The 22,560-nt window shown below is 47.9% G+C and overlaps 1 protein-coding gene across 3 annotated transcripts in view; it reads right to left on the bottom strand.

Moving 5' to 3' along the window:
• The window catches only part of C3H1orf94 (chromosome 3 C1orf94 homolog), a 42,444-nt gene that overhangs the window by 2,318 nt on the left and 17,566 nt on the right, over positions 1 to 22,560 (bottom strand). Inside the window, exons 2-6 of one of the 3 annotated variants that reach the window (XM_049875923.1) lie at positions 20,327 to 21,012; positions 17,019 to 17,279; positions 15,769 to 15,944; positions 7,767 to 7,844; positions 3,648 to 3,847 (exon numbers count right to left, since the gene is read on the bottom strand). In XM_049875923.1, the coding sequence (XP_049731880.1) occupies positions 3,648 to 3,847; positions 7,767 to 7,844; positions 15,769 to 15,944; positions 17,019 to 17,279; positions 20,327 to 21,012 (1,401 nt within the window). The remainder of the gene's footprint in view (positions 1 to 3,647; positions 3,848 to 7,766; positions 7,845 to 15,768; positions 15,945 to 17,018; positions 17,280 to 20,326; positions 21,013 to 22,560) is intronic. The other 2 variants (XM_049875924.1, XM_049875925.1) reach the window with 2 other exon arrangements.

Genomic DNA, 22,560 nt, shown 5'->3' with positions numbered 1-22,560 from the left:
TCTTGATTAAACCTCATTTTTTCCTGATCCAGAGGAGGAGCTGACTTTCCTTGTCTCCCAGACTTAACTATCCTCTGAGGCCCACGTGTCCTTTCCCATTCAGGGCAGCCTCTCCTAGACCTCGTTCCATCCAGCACCACTGGTAACCCCCAATACACTGTGCACACTGCTCCCTGCACTCCACCCTATAGCGCCCAGGTTTCTTCTCATCTCTTACCGACCCCTTCCTCACTCCTCCAGGAAGAACGTTCTTCATTTAGCTTCCTGCGCCCTACACTCTTCAATTTTCTCTCCCACCTCACTAGCTATTCCTTCTCAGCTCTTTTGATAGCTTCTCCATAACCATACCCCACAATCTCTCAATGCTGGAAGCCCCAGGGCTCAGTCCTTGGGCCTCATCTCTTCTCTGTATACACTCACTCCCTGGGCAATCTCACCGCAACCTATGGCTTTTTAAATACCATCTATATGCTAATGGATCCCATATTCATATTAGCAGTCCAACCTCTCCCCTGAGCCCCAGAATTGTATATCCATCTGCCTATCAACAGCCTCACTCACATATCTAACAAGCGTCTCAAATTTCACACGTCCAAAACTGAAAACAGAACTGATACCCAGCTTCTTCCTCTAGTCATCCTGATCTTAATGTTTTGGTATTACCATTCACCCAGTTGCTCAAGTAAAAAAAAAAAAAAAAAAAACCTAAGAATCATGCTTGACTCCTCTCTTTTTCTCACCCCACTTCCCCTCTATCATCAAGTCCCAGCAATTTTACCAAGAACATCTCAAATCTTTTCACTTGTCTCCTTCTCCACAGCCATCGCCCCAGTCTAAGCCACCATCTCTTGCTTGGACAACTATAAAAGCTCCCTAACCTGTTCTCCTGTACCCACTCTTACCCTTATAGTCCATTCTTCACACATTACCCAGGATGATCTTTTTAGTAGAAAAAGATCTGTCAGGTTGTCATACTGTGGTGGCTTGAGTGTTGCTGTGATGCTGGAAGCTCTGCCACCGGTATTTCAAATACCAGGAGGGTCACCCATGGTGGCAGGTTTCAGCAGAGCTTCTGGGCTAAGACAGACTAGGAAGGTCAATGAAAACCCTACGGATTACAAAGAATATTGTTTGACACAGTGTTGGAAGACGAGCCTAATAAGTTGGAAGGCTCCCAAAACACACAGTGGCTACAACAATAGATGCAAGCATACCAGCAATCATGAAGATGGTGGAGGACCGTGCAACATTTCATTCTGTTGAATGTCAGATCACCATGAGTTGGAGCTGACTCAACGGCAACTAACAACAACAACAACTTGCTCTCCTGCATCAACTCTTATCCCTATATTTCATTCTTCACACATTGGCCAAGGTGATTTTTTTTAAGTAGAAAACCAGATCATGGCCTCACCAGTTCAAAAGCCTTAACAGCTTCCCACTGCTCTTAAAATAAAACTCAAACCCTTACCATGCCTACCAGGCCCCACTTTGTCCCTCCCTGGCTACCTTTCTGATTTCAATTCCATCCACTATCTCCCCATCACTCTTTGTGCTCCAGCTACATGTTTCCGTCTTGAGGCCTTTGTACTTTCTATTCCTTCTACCCATACATGTGCATGGCTTATTCTCTCACTTCATTTAGAACCTGGCTCAAAAGACATTTCTTCATTCTCTCTTCTTTTGCCTCGCCAAATTTTTCCTCAGAGCTCTTGGTGGTGTTTGCTTGTTTATCTCTTTATTGTCTAATGTAGTCTCCTTGAGGGAGTAAAAACATTATCTGTCTTGTTCACCCCATTATCCCCAGTGCCTAGAATAGTGCCAGGCATATAGAAGGTGCTCAGTTATAGTTTTTAAATGAATCATCTCTTTAGGGGACACGAACCTCCTTGTCTCCCTGTACTGACTTCACTTTCCTCATCTCTGTAGGCTCCCAGGGCACCGCTCTCCCCTGCTGACTGCTGCTCTCCCTGTCTGTGCTGCCCCATCTCCCCTCTCCCCAGGCTCTCCAGTACTTCTCACACAGGCCGGTCCCAGCCCTCTGCTCCCAATATGCGTTTCTCTTACCCTGAGCCCAGAGTCACACCAGGGAACACTGGAAATTAGTGGGCCAACAGGTAGTCTCTCTTGATCCCTCTACTCTCCTTCCCTCTGTGGTCTCATCATCTATTCTCACCTCCAGAGAGGTGATAAACACTCATAAAACAAAACCCAAACCTACTGCCATCAAGTTGGTTCCAGCTTATAGCGACCCTGTGTTAAGTAAGCACTCATACAGCCTCCTAAGGTCACCTCCAGACCACTCCCTCTCTGGCTTCTGTTTCTCTTCCCTCCAGTCAATTCACTCGGATGTGTACAAATCTTCCTTGGATCCCCAGGCCCGGCAATCTGAGGCCGTTGACAATCCTACCTCAGCCTCCCTTTTCCAGTCTTATTTTTTCACCTTTTTCAGGGCCAAGTCTAATACCTCAACTAGGGAGGGAAGGAACAATGGAGAGAGGGAAGAAGAAAAGAAGGGAGGAAGAGAGGAAGGAAGGAGGGACAAAAAAAAGAGACAAAAGAGGTTGTGAGTTTCACGTTCAAATAACACTATCGACCACCCTCTTGAAGATTCTCTATACACCCTAGGAAATTAAATGATCTGAGAATTTCAACAGTTAAGAAATCTATTTATATTTGTTTCCCACAGCTTTTCCCAAATATATCTGATTATGGAAATCTCTTTCTAGCATGCATCCCTTTTAACAAGGCATTTTGGGAAACACTGATTTAAAGGGAGAGTTTGGGGAGACCCAGTAGACACTGCAGTGAAGGTATATGATGGGATGTCGGGGTAGCGGACTTGGCTCTGATCCTATAAACTGAGCTTCTCCAGCTGGGCACACATTCTCAGGGTGTGCCTGAGAGACTGGATTCACAGGAATGACAGCACTGCCTCTTGGAACTATTAGTTGGAGATTTGGTAGGTGGGGATAAGCAGCTCTTTATTGTTATATGAAAACAAGCATGGATTTATTACTGAATAGCATGCAAAACTTGGGTGGAGTTGTCAGCTGAAAGGTTGCGTTTTGTGTTGGCTGTTTGCTGCTGAGCCCTCAGGCCCTCCCAGAGAGTATGAGTCCCTCTCCTCTGCTGTTTGGGGGATTTGGGTGGAAAAGCGTAAGCAGCCCTGAGAAGCAGTCCAAGGCCCTTCCGCAGGGCGTGTCATGAAGTCAATGGGATGTTCGGGAGATCACCCTGGCAAGGAGCTCAGGGTGCAGTAAAAGGGGAGAGAGCTGTAAGAAGATTACCTGGTCCTGTCTGGCCATGTCCTGTTGCAAACCGAGCAGATGGGTAAAGGTACACCATCATGTTCCACTGCTGCCCCTGCTATGGCGCAGTGTGGCTGTTCCACAGTGGCTGTGCACTTGCATTTCTGTGACCAGATTGCAGGACCCAGCCCTTAACTGGACATACAAAGGGAGCCCACCAAGGCTCCACGCTCTCCTCACCTCCACAAAAGGCCCCTCCCAGGATTCACAGGCACAGGACCCTCCCCTCGGAACACGCATACCAAGAAAGCACTAAGGAAGCCCGCCGCGCTCCCCTCCCCTGTCCGGCAGCTTTCTGGATACTGGCTGGGCTTCTAGTATGGGCCGAAGACTCACCCGTAGGCTTGTGGGAAGAGGTACTGCGGCCCATCTCCTGCCATGGGAGAAGGGTCTCGGGGGTTGGTGGACAGCTTTGGAGGAGTCCTCTGAGGGTATGAATAGTTGGGCTGGATGAAGGGAACATAGCTCAGCAGGGGGGTAGTGTAGGAAGATCGGAAAATCTGCTGTCCCATCTGCTGTGGGTTATACGGCGTCACCTGCAGGTCAGAGGGAGAGAAGGGCTAGATCCTGTGGAGACCTCTGCTTCTAAACATTACTATTCCCCAGCCCTAAACCTAGCCCCAACCCTACCCCTCAGCCCCTGTGCCTCCAGTCAGTGTGGGGTACGGAGAAGGCGGCATGTTAGAATGGAAAAAGCACAGGGTTCAGCTTCTAGATATGAGCCTAGCGATTTACTTAATTTATCTGAGCCTCAGTTTCCTCATTTGTAAAATGGGCAGACACCATATATACGTTATATGGGAATTGAGTGAGTTGATATAAGTAAAGAGACTGGCATATAATAAATAATAAATAGCAAATAAAAATTACTCCTATCCCCCTACTTTACCTTGCCCTCTGCCAGTAACCACTCCAAAATCCCTTGTTTATTTTTAAGGCCTTTAGCTTCTCTAAAAAGTGGGGAAACACTGGCTACTATCTCAGGATCTCAACAGAGTCCAAACCCAAGGAAATCCCTGAGATGGTGAAATGTTCTATATCTGCACTGCCCAATACAATAACCATTAGCCACATGTGGCTATTTAGCACTCGAAATGTGGCAGGTGTAACCGAGGAACTGAATTTTTAGTTTTACTAAATTTTAATGAAAGGATTTTAATTTAAAATTAAAAAGCCACATGTGGCTAGTGGCAAAAAAAAAAAAAAACTGTATTAGACAAGGTAAGTCTAGGAGGAAGGGCAAAAAGCTGCAATGGAGTTCAGTTTAAACCCTAAAGAAATACAGGAACTCGGTAGGGTTTCTGAGACTACATGGCTCCAACTCCCACCAAGACTGGCACTCCCATTACCATAGGCCCACAAGGCAGGAGCCTCGTCTGTCTGATTTCCTGATATATCCTAGTCCTGGATCAGTGCCTGGCACACCGTAGCTGCTCAATAAACATATGTCAAATGAATGAACACAAGATAGGAAAAGAGAGGAATGGAAGGAAGGAAGGAGAAAGGTAGAGAGGGAGAGGGAAAGAGAGAAGGGAGGAATAGACCACTAAGTATCTGCTTGCACACCTAAGCTAATGGGGAGCTCATTACATCATGGGTGCTGTATTCCACTATTGGTAGCTCCAAGCACCAGAAATCCTGTCCTTGTATGGAGCTGACATCTATCATCCTATACTGAGGGAAGGTTCAACCAAAACTGAAGAAGCGTCTGGATTCCCACTTTAATAGCAGGAGTCTGAGGTCAAAGCTGCTGGAGGATTAAGCACTCTGAAGCCCTCTCTTACCCTGTTATCCTTATCTAATAAAAAAATAACAAAGGCTAGTATTTATTGAGTGCTTACGGTGTGCCAGGCCCTTGCTATGGATTCTCTCATTTAAACTCCAAACAGCCCTGTGAGGTAGGACTATTATTAGTCCCATTTTACGGATGAGAAAACTGAAGTTTGGAGAAGTTAAGTGAATTGCTTATTAAGGGTTTCAAGTGTCCAAGCTGTGACTGGAACCCCTGTGGTGTGAACCCAGAGCCTGTCCCCAGCACCTCTCGGCTGTGCACCCTCTAGAAGCCTGCATGCCTCTCTGGTCCTTTCTACCTTTTTCCTAGTGGAGATGTAGGGCCTGGTGATGCTGGACATGGACACCCCACCCTCAAGATTACAAGCTGAAGCTCAAACGTGCGAAGAGCTCACAGAGAGACTCAAGAAGGCCCTCCCAGGACAGACGCATGTGAGTCAGCACGGCAGGCAGATTCTGCTCACAGGAATTACGCCTGCTCTTCCCGGTGGTGGGAAGGGCATGAACTTGGGAGGAAACTGACATGTACGAGAAGATGTGGGTCCTAGAGCTTATCGAAGCTTTGTACAAAAATGTGCCCCTAACTCCATGTAACTGGTAAAAACCATAAAATAGAGCTCTGTGATCCTGATCTGGGACCATCTCCAAGGTACACTCTTCACTGACAAAACCAGTGTATACAACAGTGTGCTCAGAATGCCAACGTTTGTACAAAATTATCTCTAAAATAGGTGTCACAGGAAGGATACCTAAGAAACCGGTAACCACTATTGCCTCCAAGTTTTTTGTTTGTTCGTTTACTAAGTTCTTACGTTACTTTCTCAAATACATGCACGCACACATAGCTGCCTCAAAGTGCTCTCTTTAGAACCAGATGGACAGTATCCTGTTTATGGTGTGGAGGTGACGTGGCCGAGATTCCTTGAGCTAGACTGTCTCTTATCTTTACTTCCTCTGAGGACACAAGAGGCTCCTACTGCTGACACACAGTGCTGGCCCAGGTGATGAAGTAACCTGCATCTTATGGGCCCATCTCTACTCTCAGGGACCAACGGGAAGGTTCTAACCTCTTTCAGGTCAAGGTGCAGTCTGCAGAGAAAGGGCGAGGCTCCCTGGGGAGAGAGGAGAGGCCGAGGAGTCTGTAAGGTTGGGTGTATGTGTGTCTGGCCAAGTGTGTGTGGGAGTGCAGGCCAGCCCATGCAGGTGGCAAATCGGTCTTTGGCACCCTCTATACCCACTCTAAACTCCCTTCTCCCTATCCCAAGATAATCAGTATCTCTGGATGTGCTTCTCTGTGTGTGTGTTTGTCCATGCACACGCACGTTGAGAGTATTTGTGTTGCTGTTTGTGTATTTGTATCTGTCTGTGCAAGTGTGTGTGTTTGTATTTTTGTCTCTGCATCTTTATTCGTAGACTGCATTTTTCTTTTTATCGTTATTGTGTTAGCTGCAGTCCAGTTGGCCTCTGGCTCATGGAGACCCCACGCACAATGGGAGGAAATGCTGCTCAGTCCTGCGCCGTGCCCATGATCAGTTGCAGATTGGACTATTGTGATCCCTTGGGCTTTCATTGGCTGATTTTCTGTAGGAGATCTCCAGGCCTTTCTTTCTAGTCCTTATTAGTCTGGAAGCTTTGCTGAAACTGTTCAGCATCATAGCAACAGGGAAGCCTCCACTGACAGACGGGTGGTGGCTGTGCGGGAGATGCATTGGCTGGGAACCGAACCCAGACCTCCCCTATGGAAGGTGAGAACTCTACCACTGAACCGTGCATATAAAAGGTTGTAAAGTGTGGTGTTTGGGAGCATGGGCCCTGAGGCCAGGCCGCCCGAGGTCAAACCCCAATTCTGCAATTGTGCTATCGTCCAGTAGAAATTCACCCCCCTCCCACCCTGAGAGTAGGGTTGCCAGATTTAGCAAATGAAAACGCAGAACAACAGTTAAATATGAATTTCAGACATACAAATTAACTTTTTAGCGTAAGTGTGTCTCATGCAATATTTGGGATATACTTAGGCTAAAAATTTGTTCGTTGTATTTTAGGTGTATTTAAAAGGCATTGAATGTTTTTGCTGCCTTTTTGTGCTCCCGACATCCACCATGCAAGGAACAAGAGCTGCTGTGCCTTCAGCCTGGGTCCTTGAAGGAGAGGTATAAGGAACAGGCCTGAACCCAACCCACAACCTAGCCCAGCAAAACCAGTGTGGTCCACAGCCAAACCATCTATACTTGTGGACAGGAAATTAGCATTTATTGCTGAAAGTCCCTGAGATAGTGAGGTCATTTGCTGCCAGAACAGAAGCTAACTTACGTGTTAACTTTACGACCTTGGCAAGTTACTTAATCTCTCTGTGCTCAGTTTTCTTATCTGTTACCGATAGCACAGGGTGACTGAGGGGGTTGGGTTAGTAAATGCAGGTAAAGAGGCCTTAGAGAAGTTCTTGGAACATGGTACAGGCTCTGTAAGTGCCAGCTGTTATTATCATGTGGGGATGTCGGCTCTTGCCTTCCCATGGGTGATGGTACATGTGTCCATATTCTGTGGTCAAATGTTGGACAGAAAGTATGGCTGGTAACCAGCTGTTCAAAGATGAGGGGGCCAATGTCCCCCTGACACAAAGGCCTTCAGAGAGCTGAGACTGAGGTGGGGAGGTCACTGACTCACCTGTCGGGAGTAGCACCCCAGTTGGGGGTGCACAGCCTGCTGGTATGGCATCCTTGTGGCTCTCTGTGGGTACAAGCCCTGGGGAGAGAAGAGAGGGGCTCAGCACTGGGGGCAGCCACACAACAAGCCGCTTCCCAGCTCAGCTTCTGATTCACTTGTCTAGATCGTCAGACAGGGCTGGGCTATTCCAACCCACCGCTGGCCCGACTCACAGCTGCCCAAGGCTGGCTGGAATCAAGCTGAGGGGGACACATCTAATGCCACCCAGAAAGCTCCTCTTCAGCAGGACTCACAGCCTTTTTGACCGGTGCTTCAGGAGCCTGACTGCCTCCTGAATCCCAGGTCTGCCCTTTAGTGGCTGTGTGACCTTGGACAAGTCACTTCACCTCTTTGAGCCTCTTTTTCCGTACCTGTAAAATTATGTAGATTCAAGACTATGAAGCCTGTGAAGGTAGCCAAGTTACCTTCATTGGCATCTCCACACCTTTCTAAGTTCCTTTCCCCAAGTCCCATCCCTGCCCTAAGAGTCAAGGTGTCCATGAAAGTCTCTGTGTGTGTTAGTCTGCATCTGTGTTTAAGTGACTCTGTGTGTGTACTGGCATCTGTGACTATGCAGCTGTGTGTTTTTGTATACATAGGTGTAACTGTGCACCCAGGTGTGGGTTTCTGCTGCTGTGTGCTCCTGCATACACCTGTGTCTGTGCCCTATGGTGAGGGCTGGTGTGAGAATAAATGAGTTAATGCATCTAAGGAGCTTAGAATAGTACATTAAAAAAAAAAAAACACAGACTAAGCACTTGACAATGCTAGGTGTTTTAGGTATTTTTATCATCTCTCACTGCCCCCTCACTGGAAGAGGCCCTCTGGTAGCTCAGCCAAATGGGAAGTGAAAATCTTATTCACAACTGTGTCTGGGGTGGGCCTGGGGCATTCTTGTGCATGCACATGCGCACACACACACACACACACACACACACAAATGCAGCAGAACTAAGGTCCTGCTGCTATGGGGAGGGTCCATCTCAGGCTCTGCCTCTACCTGACAATCCAGAGCTACCCTCTAAGATGTGGCTCAAAGCCCAATGTGCCCTCAGCCCAGGGTATCTTTCCAGAGGCTTTCATGTCCCAGACGCTGCCACCCCTCGGTTCTCACCTGGTGCCAAGTGTCAAACTGCTGACAGATGACACTAGACTCTGTCCCAACTCATATAGCCAAAGCCAAACGAGTTGCCATGGAGTCAATTTCAACTCATCGTGACCCTATGTCTGTCAGAGTAGAACTGTGCTCTACAAAAAGGTCAATGGTTGTGACCTTTCAGAAGTAGATCTCCAGGCCTTTCTTCCAACGTGCCTCTGAATAGATTTGAACCACCAACTTTTCGGTTAGTAGCTAAGCACTTAACCACTGCACCACCCAAAGACTCCTTCACAGCCCATGGCATCCTCAAAAAAGGTTCCTGAATCCCTGGTAGGGGGTCCACACAGATGTCTTCGGGCTCTGCTAGACCCACTGTCTCCCAGGTCCTGAGAGTGCTCACCCTCGCAGAGCCTTCCTTGTCCTCTGCTTCCATACACTTGACACTTCAGACATTTCTGTGCTCTGCCCACCCCTCTACTTCTAGCAACCCCTCCCCTGAAACCAGGATGTCTGCTCACTTTACTCCAAGCCCTGCAGCCCAGGGAAGCCTCACTCACCATTGTGACCACAGCCTGGTCCCTGAGACACCAGCCCTGGCCTGAACCTGGACAGAGAAGTCAAGCAGACGGGGCTGCCTTGCCTGTTCTGGCCCTCCATGGGAGCTCAAAGGCCACCAATCCCCTCCCACCTGTCCCCTAACCTCCTCAGCACTTAACTCTGCTTTCCACAGTCAACCTCCCCGCCCAAAGAACGGCAGCCTCCATCAACCCCCTTGCCTGTGCCAGGCCCACCCCTAGACATTGGGCAAGATGAAAAGCTCCCACCCCTGCTCGGTCCCGGGCTGATTTCTCCAAGAAGAAAACCTTCACATTCCTCAGTAGAAGCCACACCGTATGACTTTAAGAACACTTCTAGTTGTTAGAACTGCAATTCTGTAAAATCACAAGCAAGAGTAAATAAACATTCATTCTTCTTTGCTCGCAGCCATGGCCTCTTCCCACACATCCTCCTTCCTTAATTGGGAGCAGGGTTCCTTGATGCCAAGCAGCCAGGAGCCTTGGAAGTTCCTCCGTGTTGGGGACTTTCTTGCACATCTACGCCTCCCTTGGAGTAGGCTGGATCTGAGACCTCATCTTTATTCCTAACACCAAGCAGGGAAGAGACTAGGATAGGCTGTTCCTCTCTTCTGTCTCCTCAGCCTCGAGGTCTGTGGAGCTCCCTGACAGGATTTCCTAGGAAGCTTGTGGCTAAATAATATTAAAAACAACATCTGTATCATACTTGGTATTTTACACAGTCCTTTCCCACACGTTGACTCATTTAATCCTTACAACTGGATCAAGGGTAAACAGCTGCTGCTACTGGAATTATTAGCCCATTTTACAAATCCACCACCTGTCTGTCGCTTGGTCCTTCTGTGGTGACTTACACTTTGCTGTGATGCTGGAAGCTGTGGCACACCAAATTTCAAATACCAGCAAGGTCACCCATTTTAGGTTTTAGCTCAGGTTCCAGACTAAGAGAGACTAGGAAGAAAGACCTGGAGATCTGCTTCTGAAAATCAGCCAATGAAAACCCTATGGATCACCATAGAAAATTGTCTGATACAGTGCTGGAAGATGAGCCCCCTAGGTTGGCCACAACAATGGACTCTAGCACACTGACAATCATGAAGATGGCAGAGGACTGGACAATGTTTTGCTCTGTTGTACCTGAGTTGGAGCTGACTCGAGGCAGCTAACAATAACATTTTACAAATGAGGAAACCAAGACTCAGAGCACTTAACTAACTTGCCCAAGGCCACACAGCTTGAACACAGCAGAATTCTTTTTTTTTTTTTTTTTGCTACCAAAGGGACTGTAGGACATTTTATTAGCTATTCCGGCAAACAGGGAACATCCAGGCCGAAAGTGGCAAGGGACAAGGGGCTTGAGTTACAGTGAGGCCTTTTATAGTTTAGGTGAGGGTGTATCTTGCCCTTTTTTGGGAAAGTTGGGTCACTGAAGGTTAAGCTGGCTTATTTTGGTTGGATGATTGTTGCTAACTCATGCTGACTCACGCTGGTATTGTTGGTAGGTGCCATCGAGTTGCTTCTGACCCAAAGCGACCCCATGTACAACAGAACGAAACACTGCCCAGTCCTGAGCCATCCTTACAATCGTTATGCTTGTGCCCATTGTTGCAGCCACTGTGTCAATCCATCTTGTTGAGAGTCTTCCTCTTTTTTGCTGACCTTCTACTTTACCAAGCATGATATTCTTCTTCAGGGACTGGTCCCTCCTGATAACAGGAGCAAAGTATGTGAGATAAAGTGTCGCTATCCTCACTTCTAAGGAGCATTCTAGCTGTACTTCTGAGACAGATTTGTTCGTTCTGCAGAATTCTTCTAAACCTAAATCTACAAGTTCCAAAACCTGCCTTCTTTCTTGATCAACTATCTTAAAGCTAAATGGTATCCTGAGGTCATGAGGAGCTGGAGAAGGTAACTTATGCTGTCCTTGGCTATTCCCTGGGAGGATCAACTCCTTTTACAAAAGAGTTTAACTGGGCCCATTCAGTGCCTAAACTGCATCACAGAGCACAGTGGGCCTTATCAGCCCTTGACCACTCCGCCCAGAGATGGGGAACCCGGGAGTCAGTCCTGCAATGGGAACACTGGCGTCACTAAAGTTAGGGCACCTTCATGCTCAGAAAATGGTAAGTCCTATTCTAACCCACTTTGGAAGTCAAGTTGGAAGACATTAACATTACAAAGAGATACTATTTTCTTTTTATAAAGCCAGCCATTGCAAATTAGCTTTGCATGGCGAGCTCTCTGAGTGCATTTTAGAGTGACTCGGTTTATACTAAATAAAATTACACAGTTTTTTCTCTTTCAGAGATGGCGGCTGTTATGGACTGAATTGTGTCCACAAAAAGGTATGTTTAAGTCCTAACCCCGTACTTGTGAAGGTGAGTTTATTTGGAAATAGGGTCTTTGAAGATGTTACCAGTTAACATAAGGTCATGCTGGAATAGGGTGGGTCCTAATCCAATCTGAGCGTCCTTATAAAAGAGGAGAGATACAGAGACAGAAAGACAGAGGAATGACAGCCATGTGAGGATGGAGGCAGCTGCAGCTACAAGCCAAGGAACACAAGGACACTGGGAGCTGCTAGGGGCATGGAACAGTTCCTCTCTCAGAGCACTCCGGAGCAATCAACACTGCCGACACCCCACCTCGCACTCCTAGCCTCCACAACTTTGAGACAATAAATTTCTGTTCTGTAAAGGCACCGGTTTGTGGTGCTTTGTCACAGCAGCCCTAGGAAACAGGCACAGGGGTGCACGGTGGCCCATTGCTCGTCATTGGTTCATTCCTCATTTGCATCAGACTCTGAGCTTCTTAGTCACCATTGAAACCCCTCTCTGAGCACAATGCTCGGCCCACAGTAGGAAAAAAAATTTTAATTGCTTAAAGGGATGAGTAAATCAATAAAAACGAGTAAATCAGTGAACAGCCGAATGACTGAGCAGTGAATGAGAAAAAACAAAAATGCACAGGGAGGCCGACAGGGAAGGAGTCAGGGGCTCAGAGAGTGTGGGAACAGGGCACTTCTCAAAAGACCTAGGTAAGGATAACACACTGCAGATAGGGAACAGATGAACTTCAATTCCCCCTTGGATCAGGTCTCACTGCAACCTCTCACCTCCATGGTGGGACATGAGGCTTTCTGTCCTGAGGGAGACAGAGCGGGCAAACAAACAAACAAACAAAAAGATTTGAAAACAAAATTTTGGGGAGGGGGAAGAGAGATTTTGCTAAACGTATGCAGTTCCAGTTTAAGATTCAGGAGCTAAGCCTAGTGGACTAGCTCAGAGAGGCTTTGCATGGAGCAGATACCCTGTCCATGTAGGACAGCTAAGCTCAAAGACTTGCCATCCAGTTGTAAAGGAGGAAATGATGTAGGGACCTGTCTCAGTTACCTAATGCTGCTGTTACACAAATACCACAAGTGGGTGTCTTTAAATGAAAGGAAATTCATTTTCTCATAGTTCTGGAGGCTGAAATTTCAATTCAGGGTTTCAACCAAGGCAATTTCTTCCTTGTCAGCAGCCCCGGGCATTCCTTGGCTCCCTGGCATTTCTGGGCTTGTAGATTATCCTCACGCGGCATCAGTCTTCCCCGACGTGTGTTTGTATATGTTCTGGTCTTTTTATAAGTCAGAAGTGATTAGGTTTAAGATTCACCCTACACTGATATGGCCTCAACTGATTGATTACAATACATTAGATTGCATTATGGAAAGTAACCTGCTCTGCCCAAGGCCAACTAATTTAACCACAGGTAACTACTCCATGATGCAACTAGGTTACTGTTTAGCCAAACAACTGGGAACCACAGACTAGCCAAGTCGACACATAAAGTTAACTATCACAGGACCCAAGGGGTGCTAGGAGGGGAAGGGTCATGGAGTCAGGACAAGGTAACTGTCAGGCATATGCCTCTATTCCCTTCTCCAGGCTTTGCCGGACAAGCCTGAGGCAGGGGATTCCCAAGGAGCTGGACCCACAAGCTTGTTGAGTTCCTATCCACTCCCCATACACCCACATGTCATTCTGGAGAGGAGCCAGGTAAGGGAAGAAACCTTAGATACTGAGCATCTTTCCTGGAGAAACTGAGCATTACCAGAAGGGACTATTTAAGTTATTGGATTGGACTAAGGCTTAAACCAGAGTGGACATTTATTTAATTTCTCCCTCCTTCTACCCAGTTGGCAGCATTTCTGAAGGGATATTAAGTTAAATAGACAAAATAAAGAAACTACATTTCCCCTGCATAAATAGGTTCTGTGAGTAAAATTCCCAACCTCACCACAAATATCTCATCATCCCTTTGTGTCTGGCCGGAAGCCCTGGTGGCGTAGTGGTTAAGCGCTACAGCTGCTAATCAAAAGGTCGGCAGTTTGAATCCACCAGGCTCTCCTTGGAAACCCTATGGGGCAATGCTACTCTGACAAATTGACTTGACGGCAATGGGTTTGGGTTTTTTTGGCTTTGTGTCTGGCTACTACTTTCCTTTTAGCTATGAACCCAACACCAAGAATGTGCGCCAAGCCACCTTAACTGATGCGAGCTAACACTGGGCAAATGCAGTTTAATAGTGCTACAGTGATCATTGGCGGCAGTGGGTTTTAGTGGGTGATCATTGGTATACAGATATCTACTTGAGTCCCTACCTTCAATTCTTCGGGGTATATGCCTAGGAGTGGAATTACTGGGTATGAGTCAGAATCAACGTGATGGCAACAGGTTTGGTTTTTGTTTTTTTATGGTAGTTCTATGTTTAACTTTTTGAGACACCGCCAAACTGTTTTCCACAGCAGCTGTACCATTCTCTAGTTCTACCAACAATGAATGAGGGTGCCAATTTCTCTACATCCTTTCCAACACCTGTTGTTTTCTGTTTGTTTGTGTGTGTGTTTGTTTTAATCATGGCTATTTAATGGGGGTGAAGTGGTATCTCATTGTGGTTTGATTTGTATTTTCCTAATGAGTAATGATGTTGAGCATCTTTTCATGTGTTTGTTGGCTATTTGTATTTCTTCTCTGGTGAAATATCTATTCAAGTCCTTTGCCCACTTTCTAACTGGGTAGCTTATCTTTTTGTTGTTCACTGCAGCACTATTCAGATCCCTGGTGGCACAGTGGTTAAGTGATATAGCTGCTCACCAAAAGACTGGCGGTTCAAATCCACCAGCTGCTCCTTGGAAACCCTATGGGGCGGTTCCGCTCTGTCCTCTAGGGTCTCTAAGGGTAGAAATCAACTCGACGGCAACAGGTTTTCTGGCAGCACTATTCACAATAGCCAAAAGATGGAAACAACCTAAATGTCCATCAACAGATGAATGGCTAAACAAAACATGGTACATATATGCAATGGAATATTACTCTGCCATAAAGAGAAATGAAGTCCTGATACCTGCTAGAACACAGATGAACTTTGAAAACATGCTGAGTAAAAAAATCCAGTTATAAAGGACAAATATTATATGATTCTGCTTATATGAAATATCTAGACTAGGCAAATATATAAAGACCAAAGTTTATTAGGGGTTACTACGGGTGGCAGAGAGAACGAAAAAAGAAATGATTGCTTAGGGGGCACTGAGCTTCTGTTAAGAATGCTGGAAAAAATTTGGAAATGGATATCAGTGATTGTTGTACAACATGATGAAGGTAATTAATGTTATTAAACTGTACGTGTAGAATGTTGAAATGGCAAGTGTCTACATATATATATCTTAGGATTTTTTTGAAAAGTAGTTTAAATGAGGTGGCCATATAATTTATTGTCCAAACTAAGACACTTGAGAGGAGAGGGGTGCTTTTTTAATTATGCCCGAACAAAAGACCTAAACTGGGACTGCCCCAAATAATCTAGGATGTATGGTCATCCAACTTTAAAGGAAATCACAGGAGGCAGGTGGGTAACAAGAATTATTCCATCATCCTCTCCAGAAATCCCAAGAGAAATTTTGTGCAAAGCACGTAGCCAGCCAAAATTAGCAACGCAGATATGGAATACACAGCACAGGCTGAACTGGAACTCAGAAATACATGTGTATATTTGCATGCATATGTATTTGAGTATATGTACGTGTATAACAAACGATCCGATCTGACGTGGCAACAACGAAAAAAGAACTGATAAGTTGATAGTTACTGTAGTTCCAGCGAAGCCTCTGGAATGTAGAGATGGAGTTCAAGGAATGTATAAACGCTCTTTATGAAATAGGCCCCCTGCAAACCACCCCTCCTCCGTGGTCACACACTGGATGGGTGGCCACGTGAGGAGCCAGGCCCAGTACCCACACGCTTACCTGATACTGTGGGAAAGTGGAGTGATTTGTGAACACCGGTGGAGGTGGGTAGTTGAGGTTGAGCCAGAGTGGCTGGTTCAGGGTTGCTGAGGTCAAGGCTGTGGCAAAGCGTGGGGTGAAAACGTTCCCTGTGTACTTGAGGTTGTTCTTGTCCGCCACTGTTACAGGTGGGTTAACTGTAAGTCACAGGAGAGGGAAAGTGTTTCGGTGACTGAGGCAGGGCAGGGCCAGGGTGCCATCAGCACCACAACTGCCCCAGGAATCAATGTTCTCATAGAGGTCAGGTTCCTTGAGCTCTAAGAGAGTTCTTCAAAGTTCTGGTGAATTTTTGACTATGGGGAAACATAATTAGTTTCCACCTTGCCAATTTGGAACGGGTGAAAACCCCAACATGGTCTGGTTTGGGGTTTCTTTTTCCATCATTCTCTAATGAAGGAGGCAGTTTAGCAAGGGAATACAATAAAACAGATCACTAGGACTACATCTCCCCTGCTTACAAAACCAAATTCTTTCAAGTGCTTGAGAAAAATCCAGCTTTCCACAAATAATTGCAATGCCACTGGAATTCATTCTTATCAAATTACTAAAGCAGGCCCGCTAAAGACATATACTTGGCAACACTTTGAACCTTGCACAGGTGATTGTATCTATATGGGAATACTTTTTTTTTTTTTTTAAATAATCTTTTAAAACATATAGCTCAGCTTGGCATGACCCCAAATTTGTCTGAATGAATGAGGTTTTGTTGTTTCAGGATATGAATCCAGGAATCTCTCCCTCTACAAGATGTCCTGTGACCAGAACTAGAACAGTGTCCTCAGTTTCTCCTGTATTGATATCTTTTTTTGGAAAGGAGGTTTAGCTAAAACAGTCAGTTGTAGAAGGACAAGGTAGAGAAATCAGGGGCATGAATAATCTCAATCTAAAAATAATATAAAGCTATAGACTCTTCTTTGGCAACTTGACAGAATATGATACATGCTGGGTCGGGACTGTATTCAAAATTGACCACTAATAATGCCCATGTGACCCCTGAAAGCCAACCGTGTTTCTCTAGCGATTGTATTCCCAATAAGAAACAGGGAAAAAGGCATTTCCCCATTTCGTAAATTTAAAAGCTGATACCCTGAGAAAGACAGTGACTTGCCCTTGGATGAGACAGCCATTTGCTGGCAGAGCCACTACAGGGGACTATGAGGGTTCCCAGACTCCCTCCCTCTGCAGACGCTCCCTGGGTAGGGTCAGCTTACATTTCAGCTCCAGCCCCTCCATCTCCACTTTGCTGCGAAGCCTCAGCTGCCCGCTGGGGTTCTTGGTGGCCCCAAGGAACTCATAGAGCAGGTTCTTCTCAGTCGGCCATGCAGGCTTCTTGGTTGGCAGGGCCATGGACATGGTGCCCACTGGGTCACTGCAACCCTCCTCACTACAGCTGTCCTTCCGGCTCTGGGGCCATTGACTGAGGAAGAGGCTCTCTCGACCCCTGGTCAGTTCCTTGGCTCCAGGGTTCCGTTCTAGAGCAAGGGGAAACTGACTCAGTGCCCTGGGAAGGGCAAGTGCTGGATGTGGGGAGCACCTTTTTGTGAACTAAGTGATGGATTCTCCACAGCACACACTGGAAGCTGAGACCACTCTGGGGGACTCTCTCCTCTCCCTCCTCCCAGTCAAATCCAACCCCAGTCTCCTCACTGAAGCTTTCCCTGACCACTGCCTATCCTGGCCTTCCTCTTCCAGTCATTCATCCATTCAACAGTCCAAACATCCATCCATTTTTCCTTCTTTCTTTCCTTCCACCCACTCATTCATCCTTCCCTCCATTGTTCCTTTCTTCCATCCTGACTTTCTTCCTTTCTCCCGCCCCTCATCTCTTCCTACCTCCCTCCCTTCTTTATTCCCTTTCCTCCCTCCCATTTTTCCTTCTTTCCTTCCTTCCAACCACCCATCTATCTCTGTGCTGGATACCGGCAATGCGAAGAAGGCTTGGACACAGTTTTTGACTTCAGGGAGCCCATGGGTGAATGGAGATACACACATTCCTACAGAACACATGCTCTGAGCCACACAGTCAGGCCCCTCGTCATGGGTTCTACACTCTTGTCTCATTGCTTGTAGGCAATTCAGCCAGTGCTCACTCTTCAATGCCAGGCCCTGACCTGAGGGCTGAGGACACTGTGATGAATCAGAGCCAGATTCTTCCCTGCAGGAACTCACAATAAGGGGAAGAGAGAGACGTACCCAGAAATAGCTCTGGGACAAAGCAGATGGGGATTGTGAAGTGACAGAGGAACACAGTGGGAGAAGAGGGTGGCTGAGACAGCTTCTGTCTGAGAAGGCCACAGGGCTTCCAAGAGGAAGTAGGGTTTCGGCAAGGCCTTACATGCCGGGGCACGGGGGAGGAAGGCACATCAGGCAGGGTAACTATGGGCAAAGAAAGGCATGGAAGCATGAAAGACACACACGAGTCACTGGGCATGGCCAGAGTGTGGGAGAGAGGTGTGGGCAGTGCCAGGTCCAGGTCTCTCTCCAAATACACCGAGCATTTCTCCAGCACGAGGACCCTGTCTGGGCCGCCGTGGGATCCTCCACAGCAGTGGTTTCCACACACCTATTTCTTTTTTAGCAATGGAGCTCTTTCTTAAAATTAAGAGTGTGTGTATGGGGAAATGCATATAAAATTATTTTTCAAGGCGTTGCTGTGGTAGAGGCAAGGAAGAGGGCCTTGCCCTCTCCTGTACCCCCCTTTACTCCTTGCCTAGCCTGAAGGTCCCTGAAGGTCTCCACAGTGCTTGCCTAAGAACCTGGCTGCCCCACTGGATGGCTGAGCACCACATTAGACATACAGTAGGCACCTAGGACCCCTCTGTTAGCAACCTGATCAGGTGACCTGTGCTCAATCTTATCTGTTGGCAGTGGACCTGATCCCACCAACTCTTGGCCCCACCCTGGCCCAACCGCATGTAGGGCCAAGTTTAGGCAGGACTGGGCCTACCCTCCTAGCATCATCCCAGCAAAGGGAAGAGCTTCTCTAGCCTGAACCAGTTTAGGGGAAAATGACGTTTATAGCAAAACGTGTCCCTAGAGTCTCTTCCAAGAGTTTCTCTGGTTGCTGAGCTTAGCCCCTAGCCAGTGTGCTGAAATAATAATACTCACTAATAATAGCCATTTCCCCAGAGACCTACACACCTGCAGAGATTCTCTCACGCACACCTACAGTTGCCTCAAACATGCTTGCCTGCACAGCCCACATACACACAGCCACACATTCTGTAGTTTCCTTTGATGCGCTCGCATGTACACAGCCACACACAGGACTGACATGCACAAACATGTACCTGTACACACAGACACACTCAATGTACCCATACCTGCAGTTTCCTCTAACAAATACACTCACACTTCCAAAGTTGCCCTTGGCACACCTTTGCCCACACATGTACACACACACAGTAGGGAGGGTGGGGATGGCAGGACTGCCTCAAACCCAGCAGCCCAATCAGACAGAGAGGCACCCACATATCCCTCTTGAAGAAAGACGTGGGAAGGAAAGTCCCTTCTCTCCGGGCACGGCTCAGTCCTCTCACACCCACAGCTCATCATCCCCAAAGATCCCCTCAGCCTGCCCGGAACTCAGAGTCTACCTTCCCGTTCATAGCTCTAATTCCTTGGCCTTCCTACAATGCTCCAGAATGTTCTCTAAGGTAAGCTTGAGCCTATTTTCTTGGGGGAATGGGTTTGTACCCTTCCCAATACAGGCATCCCTTAGTTATCATCCATGCTCACAGCCGGGGATAACCTGTTTTGGTTGACTTGGGTATGATCTGCCCTCCTACTCACTACCAACTGTAGGCATATGCCCCTGCCATCAGTCTGCCTTTGAGCTATCCAGTCTGGTGGTTGGATCGGAACAGTCATGAAATGTGGAATCCTGGGAGTGGGGTGGGGGAAATGTGGGAGATGACTAGATTTAATGGAAAGGATGAAGGCTCCATAATTATGGATAGGAATGCAATTTTCAGGTGTATCAGGGGACACGTCCCAGAGCCAACAGTCTGAATTGCTCCTGGAGAGTTTAGCCATCCATCCCCCTGTCCCAGCCACAGAGGGCCAGTCCTCATTGCCAGAATAGGTGCCTCCATGGGACTCCACTGGAAACCAAATAATCCCAGTTGCCAATAATATTTCTTTCCTATCTAGACGGCAGTACTCCCGCTGCAGCTTCACTCCGAATCCAGCTGGGCTAAACCCTTCTTTCAATGCACTCTAGACAGCTGGTGAATTCAAAATATCAGCCAATTCCCAAATGGTGCCTCTCTTTCTTCTCAAAGCATGTTGGACCAGGGCCTCCATGTATGCTTATGAGAGCCATGCCCTGTGTGAGCATCCAGTGGAGGAGGCACATGGGGCTGAATACAGCCCGTAGACCTACACACCTGGGGGCTGTGTCCACCAGGGGGGCCGCCTTTTCCTAATTTGCACAGTGGTGTTTCAAGCACTTGCTGCAGCTCTGATGGGCTTCCTGGCAGACCCACTCACTCTCCCTGCTCCCTCAGGCCACACTCACCTATCAAGTGGTGCCCTTCCATGGCAGGGTCTGCCTCAGGCTTGGAACAGATCTTGGCAAACACTGGGAGCTGCCTCTTCTGAGTAGGGAGCTCAGGGAGCTTGTCCAGGGGTGCAAGAGGAGGCGGGGGTGGCAGCAGCAGAAACGGACCCAGCCCTGCGGGCTCCCTGAGTCCAGGGCCACTGAACATGCTGTTCTGCAGGAAGTCCTTGATGACCTTCGTCTCCTCCAGCACCATCTTGTTGTCGGGGGCCTTAGTTTCGGTGGATTTCAGTGGGAACTGGGCCAGAAGTTTGCTGATCTCCGAGTTGGAGGTGCCTAGGTCGTGACCCCCATCTTCTGTCACCTTGGCACTCTTGACCTTGGCAGAGCGCAGGATGCCCGTGACTGTGGACATGGCAGAGTCACGGTTCTGCCGGCTTCCAATAATGGATGTGGCCACCTTCTGCTCCAGAAGCTTGTCACTGGTGATGATGGAGGCTCCTGGGAGCTCAGTGCTGTCCGTCACCAGAGGAGGTCCAAGAATGCAGGGAGTCGGCACTCTTGTCTCCTCAGGAGTGCCACCAGGGGCCTCTAGCTCACCCGAATTCTCTTTGACCAGGATGAGGTTCTCTTTGGTGAGGCTCAAGAACTCCTGCTCCACCAACAGGGAGATCTCATCTTTGCCACTGCTGAGCTCTGGTGCTCTGCAAACAGGTCAGAAAGACAGAAGGTTTTAGTGCCAGTTTGCCAAGCGGTTGCTCTGCAGCAGGGAACAGGTACCAGGGAAAAAAGATGAGAGCATGACTGAAAGAACACATATTTCCAGATGAGAGAAACCTATTAGGGTCTCAAGAGAGATGTACGAACAAGTAGTGGACTTCCAAGAGGATTTCTGCAGGCCACCAGTGGGCTATAGTACAAAGAACACAGCCTGGGAATTGGGATGCCAGGTTCTCTCCCAATACTACCTCTTGCTGGGTGAACTGAGGCAAGTCCATCCTGCCTGGCTGGTCATTTCCAGGACCTGAGGCAATGAAAGGCTAGAGAGGTGGTTCCCTGGGAATGTTTGCACTAAAGGTGTCGGGGGCCAGGGCTTAGTGCAGCCCATCTCCTCTCTGCAGAAGGGCCGAATGAGAGCAGGGACTGCAGAGTGAGCAGCCTGAGATCACACCTGCTGTTCTTTCCCCACTATATGACCCTTGGCAGGTCTTTCAGCATTTCAGCACCCTGGTCTCTTCAACTGATTAGCAGGGACATTATAGGGCCCTCCTCATGGGGAGCTATGAAGGTGCAAGCCACTGAGGACAGTGTCTGGCACAGACCAAGGGCAATACAAGAGTCAGCCTGGCTGGGCCCCTGGATCCTGGATTCCACACAGTGACCCCATGGATTAGTGTCCACCCTGGTTGGTACAGCGCTCTGACCAGATCACAGCCTCTGGACTGGGCCCTCTTCCTGGGTCATACCAGTAGTCAGTTGGTTCCTGCAGCTGATTCACAAGGACTTCCCTGGATCTAAGACCTTGGCATCTACCTGTACCTTATACCCCTGCACCCCCAACTGGACCTGTGATGGCCAGCACCAGCCTGATGGGAACTGACGGGCCCATGGACTCTGTGATCTACATTGTTGTGGGGTAGCAATCCTGCTGGCCTGGCTCAAGCCCCTAGCCTGCCCACCAGCAGCCTCGGCAATGGTGCACCTTCCTCCATGGTGTTCCCAGCTTAGCCACCCAGCTTAGAACCATCTGCTATGCCTCCTCAATGGGCTTCTGTGAGGGGCAGATGAGATGGTCTACCTAGAACATTCTGGAAACTGCAAAGCATCGCGCCCCTGTGAGTACAAAAAGTGAAGATGATAAGAAGAGATAGAAGGAAATTAAGAAGGCCCCAGGAGTGGAGCTCAGTTGCTGTGGCTTAATATTTGCAGCTGGGGAGGAAGCCAGGGCCATGCCTGGGCCAGAAAGGAGGGAGGCCCAGTGTACATTCCTGCTCTGATAACCTGCTCAGAGGGCACAATGAGTCTCACAAACACTGAATATGAAACACTCTAAGCAGAATCCATCGTGCCTTCCTGGTAATGCTCTTGGTAAATGAGCACACACAAACACTTGCGCACACACAGATACAGACACACACATGTGTGATGCACATATGTGCAGACTGCATGGGCATATGATGACTCATGTGTCACCACAGAAAGAACTAAGGGAACAGTCACTGCATCTGACAATCCATGAGGATGGACACAGG

The sequence above is a fragment of the Elephas maximus genome, chromosome 3 (genome assembly GCF_024166365.1).
Source record: "Elephas maximus indicus isolate mEleMax1 chromosome 3, mEleMax1 primary haplotype, whole genome shotgun sequence".
NCBI lineage: Eukaryota > Metazoa > Chordata > Mammalia > Proboscidea > Elephantidae > Elephas > Elephas maximus.
The sequence above is the reverse complement of the archived record's forward strand: the minus strand, read 5'-3'. Positions and strand labels throughout refer to the sequence as shown.